The 21721-nt window shown below is 37.2% G+C and overlaps 1 protein-coding gene and 1 long non-coding RNA gene across 4 annotated transcripts in view; one reads left to right on the top strand and one right to left on the bottom strand.

Annotated features, from left to right (window-relative positions):
• Positions 1-409: 409 nt before the first annotated feature.
• Positions 410-21721, bottom strand: part of RPRD1A (regulation of nuclear pre-mRNA domain containing 1A) — a 44520-nt gene continuing 23208 nt past the window's right edge. The window contains exon 7 of the mRNA XM_017814913.1: positions 410-5808. Coding sequence (XP_017670402.1) covers positions 5659-5808 — 150 coding nt within the window. The 3' untranslated portion in view covers positions 410-5658. The remainder of the gene's footprint in view (positions 5809-21721) is intronic.
• Positions 11502-14895, top strand: LOC108497377. 3 transcript variants are annotated; one of them, XR_001874790.1, is made up of 4 exons: positions 11502-11837; positions 13178-13288; positions 13766-13951; positions 14239-14895. It is a non-coding gene; the product is annotated as an uncharacterized LOC108497377 (long non-coding RNA). The 3 variants fall into 3 exon arrangements; XR_001874789.1 differs by lacking the exon at positions 13766-13951; XR_001874788.1 differs by having other exon boundaries at positions 13766-14895.

The raw sequence follows: 21721 nt of genomic DNA, 5'->3' as shown, positions 1-21721 counted from the left end.
CAGCTCAACTAAAGCATGCTTTACTTTAAAACATCAGTTTGAGCCACTTTCCCATTTTTTGAGTATTGGGAGCCTCAAGGTGACATACTCCAACTTGTTCCCTCACACCCATCCCCACCTCTGAAGAACAGCAAACTTCGGCTAAACTAGATGGTATATGAACAGTAGTTTATTTTTTAAAATTTACAGTTCTAGAGATAGGACCTCAGACCCTTTAATGCACTGCTTCCTCAATGAAAACTGTCACACAAAATACAGAAAGTAATAAACCTTGAAATTATTATCAACTGTTTCCTCAGCATCATCATTGTGAGATCTTGTCTGACTCGTAAGTATAGGAAGCATTTACATAAAAGCCATTTCCCACCATGAGATTGAGTAGGCAAGCAATAAATAATAATTTCAAAGATGTTTTTACAACAATGTTTTATTAAATATGAAAGAGCGTACATATAGGTGTGTTATTCTGAGGACATAAATTACACAAGGATTACAGGTTCTGTCAGAAAAGCACAATAATGAAACATCTTTACATTTCAAACTTTTCTTGTTAGCTTTTAACAAATGAATCTATTTTTGTTGCAAACAAATAACAAATGCTATTGAACTTCTGCAAATTCCCACAAAAACATCATGCTTAGTAGGATAATTTAAATATTGTAAATATGAATTCTGAATTAGATTCGTAAATAACACAATGGAAGAGATTTACTACTTAATCAAGATAAATGACACACTGTAATAGGAGCCAAGACAAAATTGGTCATTCATTAAAAAAGAATTCCACTTCAGACACGACATTTGAGTCTGCCTTCTTTACTTGCAGGAATAGTCACTGTGATGATATGCATGAGTAATGAAGAGAACCGGCCCTAAATATTTATAGAAGTAACCATCAAATATTAGATGTGCTGGTCTTCATTGATCTTCCCACTGAAAAAAATTCACACCCACAGATCTATTTGCTTACGTTTCAAGAGGCTGACATCCAGCACTTCTGTAGAGGGCCAATCAAGCCTGTGTATGATTTCCATGTCTTCCATAGTTGTCTGCACAGCTGGCTACTGCATCCTATGTATCTATTTTGGGTCATCATCGAAGTACCAGACTGAGTTGCCACTGACTTGTGAGAGCAGCATTAGTCCGTGGAAGTCTTAACACACTGTCTTTTTAAACTTCAGGTAAACAGGAATGTAATTTTGTCATAATGAAAGCTCTCAGTTTGACACTCAGAAGACTACTCAGATAAAATACATAATAAGCATGTAGACTGGGTTGTGTTGCTAGGGATTAACAGAGGTGTTTTAATATATTAATACAAACATTAACAGAGTGAATCAGACAAGCTAATGTTACTGCAGGCTGTAGTTTAATTTCCAAAAGGAGTAATGAAACATAATTTCTAAGAATAGTAATTTTTGTAACTAATGACTTCACATTTATTTTTCAAACCACAGAATTGGGGTAATATTCCTGATATCTTTCAAAACATTCTGCAAAAAACACAGCTTGAGCCTGCAAACACTAGAATATACAAGCAGTCCCAGTGACCTCCAAGATAAGCATTCTCATATGACAAAGTGCTGCAGGAATCTCTTTGCTTTTTTTCAGAGAACGCTCAATAAAAGTGCAATATAGTGAAGCAAATAATCTAATTATTATGCTTTTATTATTAGATGAAAAATGTTCAGATATTTTATAATTGTGCCTTTTGTAGGGTGGGCATTCTGGTCTGCATAGAGTCAGACCACATTAGAAGAGGCAGGCAGGGTATACCCACACATTTTCCTTCCCAGAGTGGCAACGCACCAAAGCAGTTCTATTGTAAATCCCACCTACAGCTAAACCATTGTGCTGCCCAGTTTCACAGTTACTTCTGTTTGGACAAAAGTTCACATTCAGTTTGCTTTACATTTCCACCCAGGCATGTTCTCCCTTCCAGCTCCTAGGCACCCCACCATTCCCCACCCAGCCTCTTTTCTTCCTGAGATGTCAGAAGTACGTACATTAAGCTCTGGAACCTGAGAATTTGGAGGTATTTTTTGACGCTACAGGACTGCATTTGTATCGTACCATGTTATCTTCTGCTATACTATTACAGTCACAAGATAAATCTTCTAACTACTTGATACCTGATGCCTTTTCCATATAAATAAAAAAAAAACCGTACCATTCAGCCACTAATATACAATACTTGCTGTAAGAGTGACCTTTGCCTTCCACAAGTCCTCTTTTCCAAAGAAATATTGAGGGATCATTTCCAAAACCCCAGCTGTGAAAAACTCCTTGAAGCAAACAATTTCACAGTAAAATGAAGAAAAATATACCCAGAAAATAATACTCTCTCAAAATTAAAACTTATATACATCAAGAAGTAGTTGACCTTTTTTTCCTCATTCTTTTATCAGTTCTACATTATCTGCAGATAAACAACATTACCACTAAGAGTTATGAAGAAGAAAAACAAATCTAGTGAAGTGTCATGTCTTTTTTAAAACCCTCGAGAGATCAAGAAAATTCAGCATACAACTTCATTATTATAATTATTTTCAATTAAGGCAGCAAAAGATTGTTTAAAAATTCCCTATGATTTTAAGTATCCAAGACAGATCCTTCAATGCAGTCCAACAAGCCATGTCACTGTACTTATTTTGTACCTCTGGCTACAAATTAAGTTTTCCATGGATGGAATTCAACCATTGTCCTAGTTATAGGGGCCAGGACCAGTTTATCACTATGTGGGTATAACCAAAACTGTGTATTCTACACCCTGTATGAGATTTCTGATGGACTGTTAATAACGGGTCATTTGCAGCAGCTGCCCAGCGCAGCTTCTAGGGAAGTTGCCTGGAGGCCTGCTCTGGGAGTGGATAATGCTAAGTGGCATCGAAAGTGGCAGGACATGGGCCAGTATTTGGAGAGCTTCTCTCCTCCAATGATCTGGAAATTCACCCCTGAACAACTGCAGGACCCTGTTAGAGCAATAAGATACGTGAGAGGAAGGTGCTCTGACAGCTTCAGAGATGGGCAGCTTACGGCAACATGCTGGGCCCTGGCCACTGCCTACCGGTCACTGCTTGGTATGGTACAGCACCTTAAGGAGGAGGAGAAAGGAAACAAATCAACAGGTACTGCATCCACACAAACCACAGCTGAGCCAGAGGTAAAACAAAGCAAATTAACCAGCATGATGTCCACGCAAACCGTTGTGGAGCCAGAAGGACAAACTGAACCAACAGCAGTCACCCCTGTCCAGAAAAGAGCATCCAAGACTAAATCAGTTTGCTTAGTGGATGACGGGGAAGAGGCAGGACCTTCATGCTCAGCAGAAGAAACAGAGCTAGAAATCATCCACTCGGTCCCTAACCTGGGTGATCTGCATGAGCTGCAGAGAGAGTTCATGTGACAGGCAAACGAGTCCATTTTGATATGGCTGCTCTGAATCTGGGATGCCACAGCTAATGATACAATTCTAGATGGGAGTGAAGCAAGGCAACTGGGATCTCTGTCTTGAGATATGGTCATTGATCAGGGGATTGTAAAGAGGCAGGAAACAGCCTCTGGCAGTGACTGTTGTCGAGTGTAAGGGAGAGATATCTTTGTAAGGAGGACCTCCATGTGAAGCAAGGACGATGGAACAAGGTATCCGATGCTCAAGAGAATTAGCTGTACTGGAGATAATCTCTTCAGAGGACAAAAGATTCCCTAAAAGTCCAGACGGCGTACAGTGCACCTCCCAGATGTGGTTAAAGTTTGCACAGCTTGGGCCAGAAATATATTCCCATTACTTAGCAATGTTGCAATGGAGGGAGGGAGAAGACAAGGTGGGTGCATTGGTTAGTAAACTCAGGATTTATGAAGACACTGTCGCCACCCTACTACAAGCCCACATCTCCTCTGTGGAAACAAAACTGGCTGAACATGTTCGAAGCCTAGAAGAGAAGATTGAAGAGGGCCACCAGAAGCTAAGAGAGGAATTTAAGGAAGGAATCTTCCATATCTCATCAGGACAAACGAGAGCCTCTGCTATCAGGAGCCAGCATCCCCCAGCTAAGGAGAGAGGGTACACTCCCCGAGATAATCTATGGTTTTACCTTCATGAGCATGGAGAAGATATGAGGAGGTGGGATGGAAAACCCGCCTCTTCCTTCGCAGCCTGGGTACGTGAATTGAAAAGAGGAACGACTACCAGAAGAAACTCTTCAAGGATAAATGTTGCTCCAGACTCTCATGGGCAAGACTCCAAACGGTAAAGAAGTGATGATGTTATATGCGATCCTCTCGAAGGGACCTCCAGGTCATATTTATGGTAAGAGAGCAACAAGTACCACAACCAGAACTAGAGGGGCCCTGCCTCTAGCAAGGTAGAGGAGAGGGACAATCGGGTCTATTGGACTGTGTGGATCCAATGGCCTGGCACATCAGACCCACAAAGATATAAGGCTCTAGACGACACCGGCACACAATGTACTTTGATGCCATTGAGATATGTAGCTGATGCATAGTACACTAACAAGGATTCTTCACAAATTCAGCTGTTTGTAGACAAACACCACATTTGTGCCATGCAGAGGAGATTGTTAACTTGGCAATAATTTTCCACTGTTTGACTCATACACAGGTCTGAACTGTCTCCTCCTATTGTGTGAGAAAAAGACGATCGAGATTTAGAAATCTTTGCTGGGATGGGTCAAGGTGGGGAGCTGGTAGCCCATGGTGGCCTCCAGGGTTTCTCAGTGGAAGAGGATGTACAGCACAGCTGTATCATCATCTTGCTTCATGTATGGATGGTATGTAGCGTTGCCAAACATTAATAATGAGCATTTAGCAATTGAGACAGTTTAGAGAATGACCTTTCAATTTAATTAAAGCTGTAAAATAGCTTCACATTTCTGGGATTAACCTTTTTAGATGGAGACAGATGTTCTAGAAAGAGATTAGAGTACAAATGAATGGTCCCTCAATTTAGAAACTAAGCAGCTGTAAAAAGTTACAATTTCAAACCATAATTAAACTGGTCAATTGTATAGTTTCTACACAATGACTTTTAAATGAAACAAAAATATTGCAGTATTTTGAGTCATTTAAAGATCTGCTCAGTGTAACATGACTTATGTTTTCCAACAGAAAATTGGTTATTAACATTTACCTCAAAATAACTTACTTGTTTTGGGAGTGGATAATTTAAATGTAATGGACAGTAAGATCACTTTTAACTTTGCATTAAATTCCATTGACCTTTTTGCAAACACAAGCCTGTGATTTCCACATTTTGCTTCCTCACTAGCAATGGAAATGTCTCAAGTTAGAATTATGTTTTCATTATATGTTGATCTACATTAAATATAGGGTACATAAGAAAAATCTTAGCAAGTTTTTTTACAGGGCACCCAACCAAAATCTTTACAAAAGATAAGATAATCATTAATTCCTCAGTGTAACAGACACACATGCCACTTTTATAAATGTACCCTTATGTTCACTCGCCAATAAAATAGTAAACAAATCAACTTTTTAAACCATTTTTTATAAATTATTAAAGTATTTTTACTGACACTCTCCAACAATATACAAAAATAATACTACAAGAGTACCGATCAGTCTGGCCTACCCCTCATTTCACAGAAAAGCAGAGGTTATGGAAGGATGTTCTTGTAATCAATCATCGCTGTAGATGTCTCCTGCAAATGGTAGGTGTACATGGCTGCCTGTGACGTTGGGAAGTCGTGAGAGATCAGGCAGGTTCTGGATCCTTGACCTGAGTTCTTTCCGTACTTGGGACACTCTGGCTAACTTGCGTTTGTACTCCTGTAACACAGAAGAATTCAATATGAGGTTCTTTTGCTAATACCATCCCTACTACTTACTGCACTTGACAGTAATTAATTTCCAAATTAAGTATTCCTTCTGCAAGTTAGATAAACAGCCTTTAACAGGTGAAATACCAGAAAACTGGATATTTTGGAGACAGAGGCATCAGTTCTAGCATTTTTTCACCAACTGACTGCAAAAGGACAGACATGGTATTTTTTTGCTTTGAATTGTAAGTACATAATTGCTAAACAAGGAAGGCAATCCCAGTTAACACAACCACAGGCTTTTTCCATGTAACTAGTAAAATGGAATTATTCTTAAAACTTTATTATGGAGAGTTCGTACACATATGCTATTACCACTCACAGACTATGGGAGAATAAACTTACTGATGTCATAGAAGTTATTTTCATCTCATATTGATGAAAGAATAACAACCAACCAAATATCCTCTACCCAGGCCTGCTGATCCACCCCCCCCAAGTTGAAAAATTTTGTATTAACTTTTAGAATAAAAAACATACTTAATCAGTACATTTATGCATTTAACCCTGAGTTTTGAGAAACTTCTTGAATTGGAAACTTAGGATTTCACATTGTGTTGGAATACTACTCATAATTGATATATTTCATGATCATGAGGCACTTTTCACTTGAAACAACATTATACAAGATGAACTATTTAAAAATGTAAATCAGTGCACTGAAATATAGTTAGTGCTCACCTATTAAGAACATAATACATAATGGAGAAGAATACCAGTTTGTATAAAACGAAAAGTTATCCCAAAATATAAGAAGATTAAGGTATAATTCACAGAAATACTTAAACTTCAAATACTTGGAAAGTTTGGAAAGCAGAAGCAGCTAAGCATTACCAGGCAAAGTGGTGCTTCATGAAATTATACCACAATTCACAACACATCAAATGCAGATGCTTTCTAGAGTGGCTGCAGGTTTTGCTGCAGCCTGGGAATGGCTAGAAATAATAACAAATACTTAACCTACAAGTTGGACAATCAACACATGGATAACCAAGATCTCATGATTATAACCACTTCTATATAATAGTGGGGAAAAAACTCTCTATCTTCCTGCAACAGTGCCAAAACACTTGAAAGTTCCAACAAGTATACAAACACTGTGCAAATGTCTACTAGAGATAACAATCATGCTGTTTATTATCTAAAGATAATTTTAAATGTTACTATACTGTTAATAGCATGGAAAAATAAGGAAGGACAAAGAAAAGGACCTTTTGGTCATAGAACCCAATATACTAGTAAAAGTGTACCCCCACATACCTGGGGGATGATCAAGATTACTGGACAAGGTCCAACACACATAAAAAAAAAAATTGCAACCACTAGCAGCAGCATGATCTTCTTACCAAGGGCAGTAAAAGAACCACAAGATATCATAAATTCTTAACAAGAAGGTAAAAATAATAAAAATAAATAATTTTTAAATAATTAAAAATAATTAAATCTTTACATAGAGAGGAACAAAGTGTCCCTGAATTAGGATCATCAATTCCTTGATATAATTTATCTTTCAAAATCAAATATTACATAAAATTCAGTGTCTTACAAAATACTAAACACAGTGAAAATACTACAGATGCCCAGTCAGTAGAACTGTAAACATTTGGTAACAGTACACAGGGTAAAGCAGCATTCCTTTTGTGATACAGATGACCAAAGAAGTCTTACAACTATGAGTCCCTTGGTCCTATGAAAACCATCACTTGCTCACACTTGCCCAAAACATTCTCTGTGGTACAAATGACTTCAGGACGCGGCTGTGGAAATTAAGGTCTGTATCCTGATACTGTATCCTTTCAATAATGCCCAAAGGTCACAAATGCTTCACTGTTTCATATATAATATACATTCATATATAATATTACAGCAGCATTGAGAGGCCTCAGTGATCTGAGTCTGTGCAAGATGCATAGTCCTTTGCCACCTACTTCTTGCCCTTCTCACTAGGCATTTTAATTGAGGTTGCAGAGATATACCCCTGATTATTATTTTAGGAAATAGATTTTAATGTCAAAGGAAAAGACAGCTTTCAGGTTGCATGGTTTAGTAAAACAACCAACTTGGCAATACATAGAATATTAATCAATCAATACGCTCAAAAGGCCTAAAATTTGTAAAAGATAGTAACTATAAAATCCCTCCAGCAGTTAATTCTTGTAAACAGCTGAATCCTGTCCAAATTTATTCTCCATCAATGAAGAATGTGAAGCAACAAATCAGTATCCCTTTATAAGCTTGAAGCCTGATGCTCATCAAATATGCACAATTACTTAGTGACAGACTTAGAAGCCATATTATTGCAAGACTTTACTCCAAAACCTGAAACATGCCTTATATTAGACTGTCAGTTGCTTGACTCCTTTAAAATTCCCTTTAGCTGATAATAAATAACTTCCATAACAACATCACTTTTCTGATCTCCAGCATTTTCCATATAAATTTTGTCTGGCACTTGTTGCCTAGTGACTATCAGCTTGATCAATATTACTGACAGTAGGTTCCTTTTTTCACTAAGGAAAATGTTTTCATACATTCAGTCTCCTATATAAAACAGTCATCTTCCTCTCGCCAACACTTCTGGCATAATGCACACCCTCAGTAGTCAAAACTTGTTCCTCGTGTCTTCTCAGAAACAGAGAACCCTGAGAAAGTTTGCTCAAAGTTTTTACTGTAAAATAAAAAATAAAAAAAAACCCCAAAACAGATAAGGTTTTGTAGTTCATTATATTATTGTTAAGCTACAGAATGAAATTTTAATCCAATTTTGCTAATAAAAAGCATATATGAGATTGAAAGTGCAGGTTAGATGTTCATAGCAATCCTCCCCCACAAGTATGTATGTTGAGTGTGTGACTTAATTAAAGCAGAGTCATGGGAACGGGGATATCTTGGTGTTATTTTTGATATCTTTGCTCCATTGGAAATGCTGTACACTATACAACCAAATAACAATTCAACCATATTTTTGACACTTTTAAATGGAAAATTTTAAGTGGAAATCCTCATGGAGAATTTCATTTTCATTATGCTGATTTTAAAGATATACTTCCAATTACCCCTGTGTAAATGAGGCAAGATTCAAGCTTTTTACTTCAGTCAAGGACAGGCAGAAGTGCGATGCTTTGTCTTGCTACACTGAGAATAATTTGCATTCCTTCCTACCTATGGAGAACCTTACTCTTGGGATATATGGGCAACCTGATGTATGGAAGTAAAGTCTCTTCAATTTCTCCAGTGGTTTAAGATAACACTACTTTCAAGTAATAATTTTTCGTACTTCCAGTCATAAAAGTAGGTTTATTAGATAATTAGAAGAACTTATTTTGCTCATTAGAATCCCACTGATTACTACAGTTTCCATTACTTGTCAGTGTAGAATATGGATATTTTGTGAAAGCAATGCTAACAACATATGGATTCAGCATCTAGATTAACAGTGATTCTCTATCAAATAAGCACCGGGCAAAAAAGCCAAATAATTTTTGATTAGACACTACAGACATCATAAATAATAAAAATGTGGGCAGGCTAAACAGGCTGAAGAGAATATTTTCCCTTCCAACTAAAATAGATCTTAATATAAAATTTCTGCAATTACCATAGGAAGGCGGTACAGATAAAACAACTTGAAATTTCGTGGATATGCTTTCCCTTTATGATATTGATGTGACTTTGAACTTTCATCTGATCACTGAGGCTATGATATGCATCTAAATACTGTGTGGTAGGAAATGTATAGCAAAGCAAGAATAAAAAAGTTTGCAGAAGACCAGTATTTAATCTGCACCCCATTAGCTACAGAAAGAAAAGTAAGGTGGAAATCAATACTTTCAGTACAGAAAAAAAAAAAAAAGGCTTAAAAGGCTTTTAAGGTGTTGAGAGTATGTGTGTACATTGACATCCACGGCTTGTACATACACCATATTTAAAACTGAGATCTCTGACTTTGTACGTCCATTACAACCCTCCAGTCTCAGGTGCAAACGTCAGAGCTGCATCACAGAGCAAGGCTTCTCACCTGCTGTGCCCAACAGTGCAGAAACCACTAGAATTTTTCAAAGGTTCAGATGAAAGCAAATATTATATGATAACCTGATATCTAGATTTCGAAGTTCAGAATCACAGTATTTTTTTATAGACTCCACTTTGTTAAAATCAAATGTCTCATGCAGCTAGGGTATTTTTCTGCAAGGAAGACCGACAACTACACTTAAAGGAGCCAGATAAGCCTATCACCCTGGAAAACGGATGAGCACGGTGAAATTCTGTGCTGCCTTTTAAAATTTGGCATGCCTTATTCTTCAGCAGTATGATTAAAAGCTCAATCTATTTACCAGTGCTAAGGACAAACAAACCCCTGAAATAGCTTTCATTTAAGACACTGAACTGCATTTGAACACATCTACATGCTTCACACAAGGTTGAAAAACCAAGGACAGTTATGACAAGCTTAGGAAAGGACTGGCCTGGTTAACCTTCCATTGCACATTGTATATTTCCTAGAAAACAGATTTATGGAAGAAAACTGCAACTTTTTGGTATGTTTATATCTAACCATTTTCTATTATGTCTTGTCACATTTAGAGCTAAATAAGCAATGAGCACACCTACCTAGTGACTGCTTTGTTTATTCCTTATTGTTTTGTTCATTGCCCCAGGCATTACTAACTGTATGCATTATTTTGTGTGCAGATCTACTAATATTCTCATAGATTTTCTAATGGCATGTTTCACCATTACAAAACACAATTTATTCTTCAGAAACCTTTGAGCTGACAGATCAAAATGAAATGCATTGTCTAATTCTGGGTATCCCATTTTTCTTAGTACTTAAAATTACCAAGAACTTAAAACTTCAAAATCAATTTTCTGAATTAAGTTAAAGTATCAGAGACTCCTCAGCTTGTCTGCAAATGAAGCAACAGGAAGCAATGAACTCAGAAGTGTGAAATCCACAAACTAAATCAGTGAACATCTGGGGAAAGCTTGATCGTGTGACTTTGTCTACCATCAACTGTTATGCTGTGGTACAGACCCGAATACACTGCAGGTCTTCAAATCACAAATTCCTGAGCGAAACAGTAGTAAATAGGAACAAAGCATTTTATCAGGACGTTTCCCATCTGAAGAGTGATTATCAAAAATGCAAAATCCTCCACAGAGTCACAAACTACTCTTCCCATTCCTTGAATATGCAATTTCTTTGTCCAGTTCCTTCCAGCCTAAAACTGCATCTCAAATCTCATTCACTGCAGTCTTGACTCCTGGTCTTCATCTCCATTCCTGGAACACTATTTCTAGAACCAACCTTTGTCCAGCAAGGATGTTCAATGCCTCTCAGACTCCTGTTGTGCCTGTATTCACAAGCAATACAGACAATCACGACTGGTTTTTGCCAACTTCTTCCCATTTCCACCTCTTCTGACTCCGTATCTAAATTCCTTCCTCTCCAATCCTCATCTGCACTTACCATTCTGCCTATAGTTTTGATCCCATTACACCTGTTTCTCCCCAGTCCTATACTTGGCCTGTCCCTATTCTCCGCCTTTATAGTACCTTCATGAGATCTTTCTATCCATTCTCTTAGTCCAAATGAATTCCAGTTCCTCTCATTTCAGTTCTACATGATGTTATGCTTTTCTGGCTGGTCACTCCCTTCTCAGTCAGCTGATCTCCTAATCCATTCATTACTGTAATGAATCCATGTGCACTTTTCAAAGTTTTGCATTCAAACTGATTGGCTTCCACCTGTCCATTACTCACACTCACAGGAGCCATGGACAACCCATGCATGGAATTTCTCTGCTCTCACATCATAGAGAGCAAACAGCCAAGTGGCCCATGGTCAGCCTAGAGAACAATTGTACACAGTTCCAATTGCAGAAGTCATCTTGAGCCCAAACCAGAAAATTGTCTAGCAGAGAAGTTCTTCATAGAAGTTAGCAATGTTTTAAGAAATCTCTGATGAGCATATCAAAAGTAAGATTTTTCCACAGGCTTGTAATTTAATTAAATTCAGGTTGATTTTCCTTGGTATATCAAAATGCATGTCCCCTCAGAAAGAAGAAGGATTTCCCCATTCTGTACTAATTTGAGAAAGAACATAAATTATTTAATTTCAAATAAAAGATAATTTTATACGACTTTTTTATCACAAACTTGTCCTTAGCTTTATTATTGAGGATTGTGGCATTGTTGACAAAAAGTTGGTCAATGTTTGGGAAAGTTGAAGAAAAGAAAACAGGAACTTACAAGCCTTCAGGAAGGTGGTGGAGTCACCATCCCTGGAGGAGTTCAAGAGGTGTCTGGATCTGGCACTGGGTGATATGGTTTAGTGGTTTAGAGGCTACAGAGACAGTGATAGGTGGACGGTTGGACTGGACGATCTTGAATGTCTCTTCCAACTTTGACGATTCTATCATTAAACTTAATTAGCAGGAATATTACTAGGCTTACTTTGTTTATATTTATCTCCATTCAATCATAAAAGGTCCAGGGTGATGAATATTAATTTATAAATTACTATATAAAGACACTGGTTTAATTAGACAATCTCTACGGGACTATGATCGAATTTAAAGCATTCCAGGATGGCAGATATGAGCAGCAGCTCAAATGAAAGATACCTGCTTGAGGTTAAATTTGGCCTCCTTGTGTTTTATTATCTGATACAGCATTTTTATCTGATTGAAAAATTAGCCATTAATAAACTCAAAGCTACACAATTCCAAGAGATGCTTAAATTGTACTCAATCCTTAAGTTTCAAACCTTGGCTGACAGAATGAAGTTTTGGAGAACTTCTGATGACAATCAAATACTTCAGAACAATTCTGCGCAATTGTGCTCTCAAATACTCAAGTTGATACTCTATACAGACACAGAAGGGATAAAGCAGAACAGTTTTGAAAATAAGAAAATAAATAAAATTAAATGGCTCGAGGCTTACAGATAGCTTCTTAGCTTCAGTCATCCACAATCTAAAGGAAATCTAAATTAAAGGATACCAGGGTTTAATTTTAAAGGAATCTATGAGTGAAAAATTTTGGTGGTCTGTAAGAAAAACACGCCTTTATCAATGCATTTAAGAACAGCTGTGTAAAGTCTTCAGACTCAAATATTTACTGTACCTAACAGCTGAACCATAAAAATTGTGTGCATAAGATGCACATTTCTCATTTCACGCACCCCCGTACCTGTAGGTCATTACAACAGTATCAGTTCCAACTTCAGATTCCACACATGCAACTCATCTTTCTAAATCTAATGCTGTGAGTGTTGAATCACAAAAACGTGGACTTTGAAGTTCATTATTTAACAGAGACAAATGGACATCTGAAAGTATGAAACTGCTGTAAAGCCAAGACTTCATGTACTTATTCTGAAGATGAAAAGTGAATCTGAGAACGAAAGTACCACTGCAGGTCACCAGGTACGGATTTATCTATTGCTAGCCATGTTACAACTGTCTCAAATCCTTTTCTTTTGTCAAAGACACATCTACATAAAGAAGCATAAAGCCTAGTTTTATTGTAGCAAGGCTAAGCACTAGTAGCAGTCTAATCCAAGCAGCAGAGAACTTAAAACAGGCTAAAGCATATAACTTTTGCAACTGCAGTATAGAGCCACTCAATGTTAACCTGTGAGCAAGAAAGAAAATGAGAACGGTTTGATTCAAAGTTGTTTTATTGACCTGAGATTGGGTATTAGTTATATTTAGGGTGAAATAAATAAACGCAGTGCAGATAGAGGACCCAAAATTTCAGCTACAGGCAAGCCCAGACTGTTGACCTTGTTCATTTAAAAAATCAGTGCAGGTCTATCCACACAAAACTGGTCATGGACCTTTTGAACAAGCTCTTACAACTTTTTTTTTTTAATTATTCATGTTTGTCTTTTGTTTTCAAAGTTCATAAATTACTTCTATTCAACCTGAAGAAAGAGCTGTGAAGGACAGCCACCTTACAATCCCAGAAAAGCCTTACCTGAAGAGCATGTGGCTATTTTTCACAGATTTTTAAAGAATGGTTCTCAAAATAAGCCAAGAAATGCCATGGGCCATCTCATATGTGTACACTCTAATGAATTTTATCAGGTAGACAGTTTCATATTACACTTACAGTTGTCAACTCATTCTAACAGTTTCATTAAGTAGGTTGAAATATCCATTTTAGAGACACGGATTCTAAAGAAGGGCATTAAGTTACAGCTCAAAAATATGTATTCACAAGCCTGATTTGTTTAATGGTACTTGAAAGTGCTCAGTGTCAACTGATAATTGAAACTAGAGTTTACATGACTAATAAGAATAATTGTCTAAGACAAATTGTTGATATGCTGCATGGTGATTTTTGTGGTTTTCTCATATTTTGTGTGAAATAGATACTTCAAATGTAGTATTCAGTAACGGGGACAGAAGTGTTAAGAAAGGTAAAGCTGGAAAGGAGAACAACACAGCAGCAACATATATTCTGATTTACCCGCCCTTCATATGCCCTGTGGGAATATCTCCAATGAAAACTCTACTATGCACGAAGCAAGCAAACAACTGCACCTGTTCTACAACCAACAAGGATCAGAATCTAAATTTTCCAACAATGCACATAAATACAAGTTCCATCATTGAAAGAAAGTGCTTATTCTCGAGCTTTAGTATTAAAATGTTATGATAAGAAAAATCTGCCTTAGCAAAGTGATACCAATGAAGTCACAAAGCAATTACAAGAAAAATTCACAACGTAAAAGTCTCTTAGCAATCAATCAATTTCAGACAGCAAATTTGGCACATGCACATTTTTTACATTATTTGCCAGATTCCAAATTGCTCAAATTGCGGGTTTTATTTTATAACAAAAACGGTGTAAAAAAGAGGTTGTTAGGGTAGAAATTATGAGCAACCAGAGAAGAAAAAGTCCAGAGAGAAAAAAGAATACAGAACAAGTAAACAACATTAAAAGGAACAAGAAAAGACATTTACAGTTCTTTTCCTGAACTCTTCTTTCCCATTATAAACTATTTTGTTCCCAAAAGCCTACAGCTTGCAATAACCTCACTAATGCACACCTTTCTGTGATCTACTGATAACATCTATCAGAGGTTAGCAATCATTTCAATCTAAAATGTCTTAGTTTTTTAAAGCCTCTTTCATCCATTCAAGCCACCTATATTTCATTTAAATGATCTTTAAAATCATTATGTTGGTTTATATAGAAGCTCTGAAGAATATCTGTGGGATTTTCTGTTTTGTAGGTCTGTATTTCTATCCAGTTGCGGATGAAGGGACTTGGGAAGATCAGGTCATGAGGCAAACGTAATAAGTGTTACTATGTTTGCCTCATGATATTTACAAATATCAGCATCAGTAAATCAGTAGACTTGTTATGGGGGGAGGGAAGCAAATAATGTAAAAAAATCTTTTGTCCTTTCAATTTTCATCCAATTTTTAAAAAAATGTGTTATTTTGGGATGGAGGGGAACACAGGAAAAAACCATTTGTTTCAAAGCAGAGCATTTCAGATATTCCTGATAAAGATTCTAATGAATAAGATTTCTGACTATTCAGTAGGCATCTAAACACAGCGACTCTTCTTCATCAGTTTCTCTGCTGTATTTTCTAAACTAGTTATTTGTGTTTCCAGTGTTGAAAAAAATAGAATTATACAAAGTAATAAATCACTTAAATTTCCTTTTCTGCTATGTGCTCCTTGCATGTCAGAATGCAAGTCACTTAGATATATTTTCACCAAGTATATTACCCTGGGTTTCTTGTATGACAGACACTCCAATCTTCTCCCTTACTCACACTAAATCTGCTCTCACAAACTTGATACTGCTTTAAATTTGTACCAAAGGTTCTAAAGAAAACCTCAGGCTCTAATGCCATTTGTACAGGCTGAAATAAGAATCTAGAAACTTTTCCTTTGTTTTGCCTTACAGTGTCTCAGGAAAGCAAGGAAGTACATGGGGTTTAGCAGATTCAATGTCCAAATTGCAAAATAATAACATGTGTCTCATTTCACTGGTGAGCTGCTTCAAATTCCTTGAGAAAACAAGACCTGAAGCAGCAATGGAAACTGCACTCTGGCTGCAGCAAAGGGCTTACCATGGTGGCAAACTGAATTGAACACAAATCCATTATTCACAGCTAGTAGGTCGATTTAAAAACTTTTTTATTAATTGTCTATCCCTAGTTGCTCAGTAAACCGTTAAGGCTGGTCTGTCCATAAGCTCATGCTTCCAGATCTCTTGTAAATGTGATGTTTAAAAGCAAAATAAAAATAAAGTACACCCAGCACCTGACATCTGGGACTTCATCAAGGGAAACAAAGCCAGCAGGTCTGAACCTGCAGCTGAAGTTTGGGCAACAGCTGGATTGACTGGCTGGCACACCAAAACCCACCTGCCAGGACATGCGGTAGGCTAGAGTAAGTGTACAAAGAACTATATACATTTCCCTTGTGTATATGTTTCCACCCCACTATGAGGTAGAGAGCTTGAGTACTAGGAGCACTTTGCTGTCACTCTGCAGTGCAATCATCATGGAAAAGGGCAATGTTTCCCCCTTGTAGGGATGGGGGGAAACATGACAATGAACAGCACTAAATTCAAGGTACACTTACAGTAAATTATGTATGATTTAGCCGTGACTTATAATACAATATAAAGACTTGCGCCCAAATTTAAGATACCATCTTAAAGAGTGACTGCACAAGTCACCATGCATTCAAAATTAAAAAAAAAAAAATTAAAGAGCTTGCCTTGTAAAGTAAAAGGTGATTTCTATAGTGATACTCTGCAAAAGGAAGCTAGCCAGGCACCACAAGCTGAATGGCTAAGCAGCCCAAACGTGTCCCTCAGTGACTCTCAGCCAGCTCTAGCAGGTCTTCAGTAGTGCAATAACATAGCAAGAGGAGTCTTTGATGAAAGGGTAAGTACCTGTTGATGGTGCAGAGAGGACACACCTGTCCCCCTTTTCACAGCTAAAAAGAACAAACTACAAAACCACGCTTTTGTCACTGTTCAGGGAAAGTGACTTGCTCACAGCTACATTATCAAGAAGAGTTAAGAGAACAGCAACAAATAAAACCAGCAAAAAAACCCTCTCCACAGTCATTCATGTGGAGGAGGAAAGCTGCAACTGTTTATGGTATATTTCATTATGTTGCCAGATCAACTGAAGTTCAGAGGATAAAGTTTATTGTGCAACATGGCAAAAGCTGTGTGACATCACATAAAAGCATGCTACGTGCCCTAGTGTTGGAAGAAATAGCATTGTTAATCACACATGTGCCATGAAGCAGTGAACAACATGCTTTAACAAATAAGTCTGTATGCAGCAGCATAAGAGAAAGATTTTCTGCAATTAAAAATTTTGAGGGACGTACAGAACACGTCTCCTGCAGAAATTATTTCAAGGAAAACTCTGGACCCACAGCATTGTCAGAATTGCTCAGTATCCCTCTCTCCCACAGCAGCACTGACAGCCTGCCTGCTGACCCTCACAACAGTGTCTATGCATGTACCTTTTTCACTAGTAGCTTTGTTTTTACTGGAGCTCTAATGAAATTCAGTATTTTCCAGCACTCTCCTCCTATTGAAGCTTGTGTACTAGCTCATGTGCAGAAAATAAATTTGCTCTAAATCTTAAATCACCTAATACAATTAGGATTTCTTAAATTAGAAAATATATATTTAAATGCAAAGCCTTTATCAATTACATTGAAAGATGCAATCCTGGCATTTATGCTCAGTATTTTATAACTGAAGATCATTAAAACCTACTGTATACATCTCAGTCTTTATCACTTTTGGTATTTTTAAAAGTAGCTTCTGTAAACTCTCTCGCTCTTTTAGTTATTACCTAACTGAATGTTAAGTTATTCAGACACCAGAAGACAATGAATACTTCAAACCTGAAGTTCAAGTGATCAATATGATCCTACAGCCCACACAGTTTTACCCTCAGAAGCCTAAACATTATTGCTTGCTGTTTAACAGAAGCACAAGTTAAAACCTGTAGCTGCTATTGAGTGTGAACAATTTTTCTGATCATGTTGCATGAAAAAAACATTAATTTTCCACTGACTACTAGTGGCTGTTATCCAAGGATTTGGGGCTAGGATATTTGCCAAGTTGTAAATGAACACATAGAGCACAGAGGACACAAAAGGAATAAGTGAAATGCTCCTAGTCAGCACAGTGACAGGAACCTTCTCTATCATGAACTGTTAGATTTGAAAAAAATTATGCTAATAGTAATTATGTGTTTTACATATGCATCAACACAATAATTTTCAACTACCTGGCTTGAAAGCAGTTGCACGATCCAGAATTAGTAAAGCCCAATAATATTAGTAAGCCCAATAATAAAGCAGCATCCTTCTAGGACTCAAGGATTAGCACAAAGCATAATAGCTCTACTGGAGTGTGAGCTGGGAAAAAAGGAAGATCTTGGTGTTCCAGAAAACTGGCCTAGATTCTTCACTCTGCACAAAGCAGAAGACACTAATCAGCCAGGAGATAAAAAGAAGTTTCAAGGTGATTCTTTCTAGAAATGCTGAGAATATGGGTACAAAACAGCTGCTGAAGAAAAGCCCAGTACATTTTCAATGACATCAGGATGACTTTCACTTACAGGCACTGCAGCAAGGGAATGCACTGACAATCCATATAAATTATAGGTGAGAAGCTAGCTAGGAAACCAAAGGAGTAGTGGTTTAAATACTGCTTTCTGCAAGATAGCCTTGTCATGTTAAATTTCTTGCTGCTGTGTTCTAAGACAGCACTACTGTACAAGAAATCCAGAAAACTGGGAATTGTTAGTTTTTTGAGAGGAACGTATTATCTGAAAAAGTTCATGCAGGTTCCTCAAAACGAAACCAGTGTGTAGTGACCATACTTTCTGCTTTGGGTTTGCACCTGCATCACTGTTTTATTCCACAATCTTTCAGCCTGACAATAAAAATGCTTTGAGATAACCCTGCTGAGCAAGAATGCCTGATTTCTTCCACAGATAAGAATATTATGAATAAGGACCTTAGCTATCTTCAGATAAGCTAAGCACAGTAATCATGTTATGGCATATTAATAGGTATACATGCAGACAGAATTTAATTCTCTGTACAGAGGTTGCATCTAATATCATCCTACACCAAACAATGAGTTTCTGTACAGGAAATGGCACTCAATTCAACTACATGACCTGTGACAGCAAGCACAAAAAATGCCTGGCTTTCAAGATGGCATACTAAATTGTTTTGCTTAAACAGTCAGTGTATGCAATACTAATTAGAGTGGTACAGCTTCTAGATTTTAATAATCTAAAATGAAAGATTTTTTAATGCACTAGTGGTTTAAAACACAACAGCAACAAAAATCGCCACCACCTAGCTTTCCTAGGGCAGAAGACAGAAAGTGAGGAAAGAGGAAACTATGATCTACTGGTACCCATGCAGTATCTCTCACTTACATTAGTCATTATGGAATCATTGTAGATGAGTAAGACTGAAAAGCTATGGCTGGAAGCTACCCATGGAGTTTCAGTTCAAAAAAACCCCTGATTTTCTCTGGATGCCAAATACTCCAAAATAAAGTTGATGACGGCACAGCTCGCCGAGTTTACCTACTAAATACGCTGACCTTATAAACGAGCCAGCACCTTTTGTACATGGTTCACTATGGATGGTTCTGATGGATGTCAATTATCTCCCTCAGAAAACAGGTACCTTAAGATGGGAAATTTTATGATGTTTCTAGAACAGATCTAGAAATTAACTTGGCTTCACCTTGACACTCTAAAATCTTGGGCAATGAAGAGCACCAGATTCAACTTTCACTGTTGCATCTGGATATGTAGGATAGCAAAGACAAAGTGGAGGGAGGCAAAGAAGGAGATTCTATACACATGCAACATTCTCAGTGCTCTCTTAGTGACCATGGTTTGAGGAGAATGCAGAATAAGTGACAGGGCAGAAAAGAAGAAATAAAGTGATGCGTCATTACAAAAAGCAAATAGGGATGTGATGCAGAAAATGTGATTTCTTATCTAATGCTCTTGTAGAATCATTCCTCCTACTCTATGGTAGCCACTAGCAACCTAGAAATAAATTACATCAAAACTTTTTGTGTCTGAAACACTGCCAAATGTATCACTTGGGGGAGTTATACCATCTGCTGTCTCCTGCTTTCTACTGCACCCAAGATCAAAGGGCTTGCATTTACTGAGAATACGACAGTTCTGAGGCTTGTCTTTAAAGAAGTTATAAGGAGCTCAGTGCTCCACATAAAATCTGAGAACTGTTCACAAGCATAAATAACTGTGGTACAAACAAACAGTGATGTCCCTCTACCCCCTTTGCTGGTCAATGAACTAAGTATTTGGGCTGGAGTAAAATGAACCTTTGATACTGACTGAAGAGAAACAAAGGAAGAAATACATAATTAAGAACAGAAAGGGGTCATGAAAACCAAGTATTTGAGGAAATAGAGCAAAATAAGCATTTACTTGATGTCTATGACCACAGTCAGATGTAAATCTTGATTCTCCAGCCCTCTCCACATTATGTTATTGTCAACATTCTACTTTCAGAATTCACTTCAAAGGAAAAGTCTTTTGAAGGGTCGAACTCAAAAGTTCAGTGCTTATCTCCAACTTTCAATTTCTGTGTTTTTCAAAACTTGACCCTCTGTCTTGCAATGTAATAACTAACAAAGCAGCTACCACACGTTTTCTACCCCAAACTCTGATTCAGCAGAGCTTTAAAACTGCTGCATGTGCTGACTGTAAAACAAATTCTCCCCATCTGGTTTATGAGGCCTCAAAGATGGAGTGGCATAAAAATGTCTGGTTTGGATGAATGGGGATGAGGGAAAATATCTCACCAAAACACAAAGGGAAATGTCTAACTTACAGGAAGATCTAAGGCTTAATTTTACAGTGATTTCTATCTATTTGTTAACACCAGCCTATACTGAAATCAGAGACTCACAGAACAGTTTCAAATACTGCAGGATTTGTGCTAAATCACAAAATACTGATTTAATATCCCAGCCCCCCGGTGCACAGCTACTGTAACTTCAACAATTATTTTAGGAAGTATGTGGCATGTTTCCTAAGCTTCCTCTCTCACCCCCAGTTAAAAATTATGTGTATGCTGTGGAAAACAAAGCCAACTATGGAGAAAGTCTCCCTTTCACACTGAGAAATGAGCCTGATTCAGTGAGATAAGGCTTGGGGCCAGATAATCCTCTTAACAATACTTTATTTCATCAGAGTCCTTCTTTCCTCCACTAACTAAGTTGTAACATAATTGTCTGCCTAAAAAGTCACAGTACATTCCTCTCCTACCTATGCCCCTCAAAAATACTGTTCTCACTGACTTAAAAAAAAGTGATATTTTCAGTTTGGTAGTGTCGAAGTGTGGAAAAACAAGTAACTAAAATTCTTTTTTGACACTTGGACAACAAAGTGTTTCAAATGTTTCCATTTAAATATGTGCTATTTCATTTCAAATACTGAAGCTCTTCTTCAATTTCAAAAAGTTGTAACAGCAGATTTTTCTTCTTTTTCTTGATGGAAGGGTGTACTTTATTTGATAACTATGTGTAGGGTTTTTTTTTTAATCAATTGGAATTCATAATATATTTCTAAATTACCAACCCAGTGAGAATTTAGAAACTGCTGTGAGGTCAATTTCACAGACAAAGAAAATTAAACAAAGGTGCTTCTGTGAAAAGCAAAGAATTTAATACTGAATCAGGCAAGAAAGTAAAACAGCTAGTGATATTGGAGAGAACACCTAAAAACACTGGCACTTGAGACTACTTTCAGAGAAATACTGTTTCAATTCTATTATCACATGCAAAT

Source organism: Lepidothrix coronata, unplaced genomic scaffold (assembly GCF_001604755.1).
Source record: "Lepidothrix coronata isolate B3197 unplaced genomic scaffold, Lepidothrix_coronata-1.0 Scaffold47, whole genome shotgun sequence".
In the NCBI taxonomy this organism is placed as follows: Eukaryota; Metazoa; Chordata; class Aves; order Passeriformes; family Pipridae; genus Lepidothrix; species Lepidothrix coronata.
This window is presented reverse-complemented; position numbering and strand designations above follow the sequence as displayed.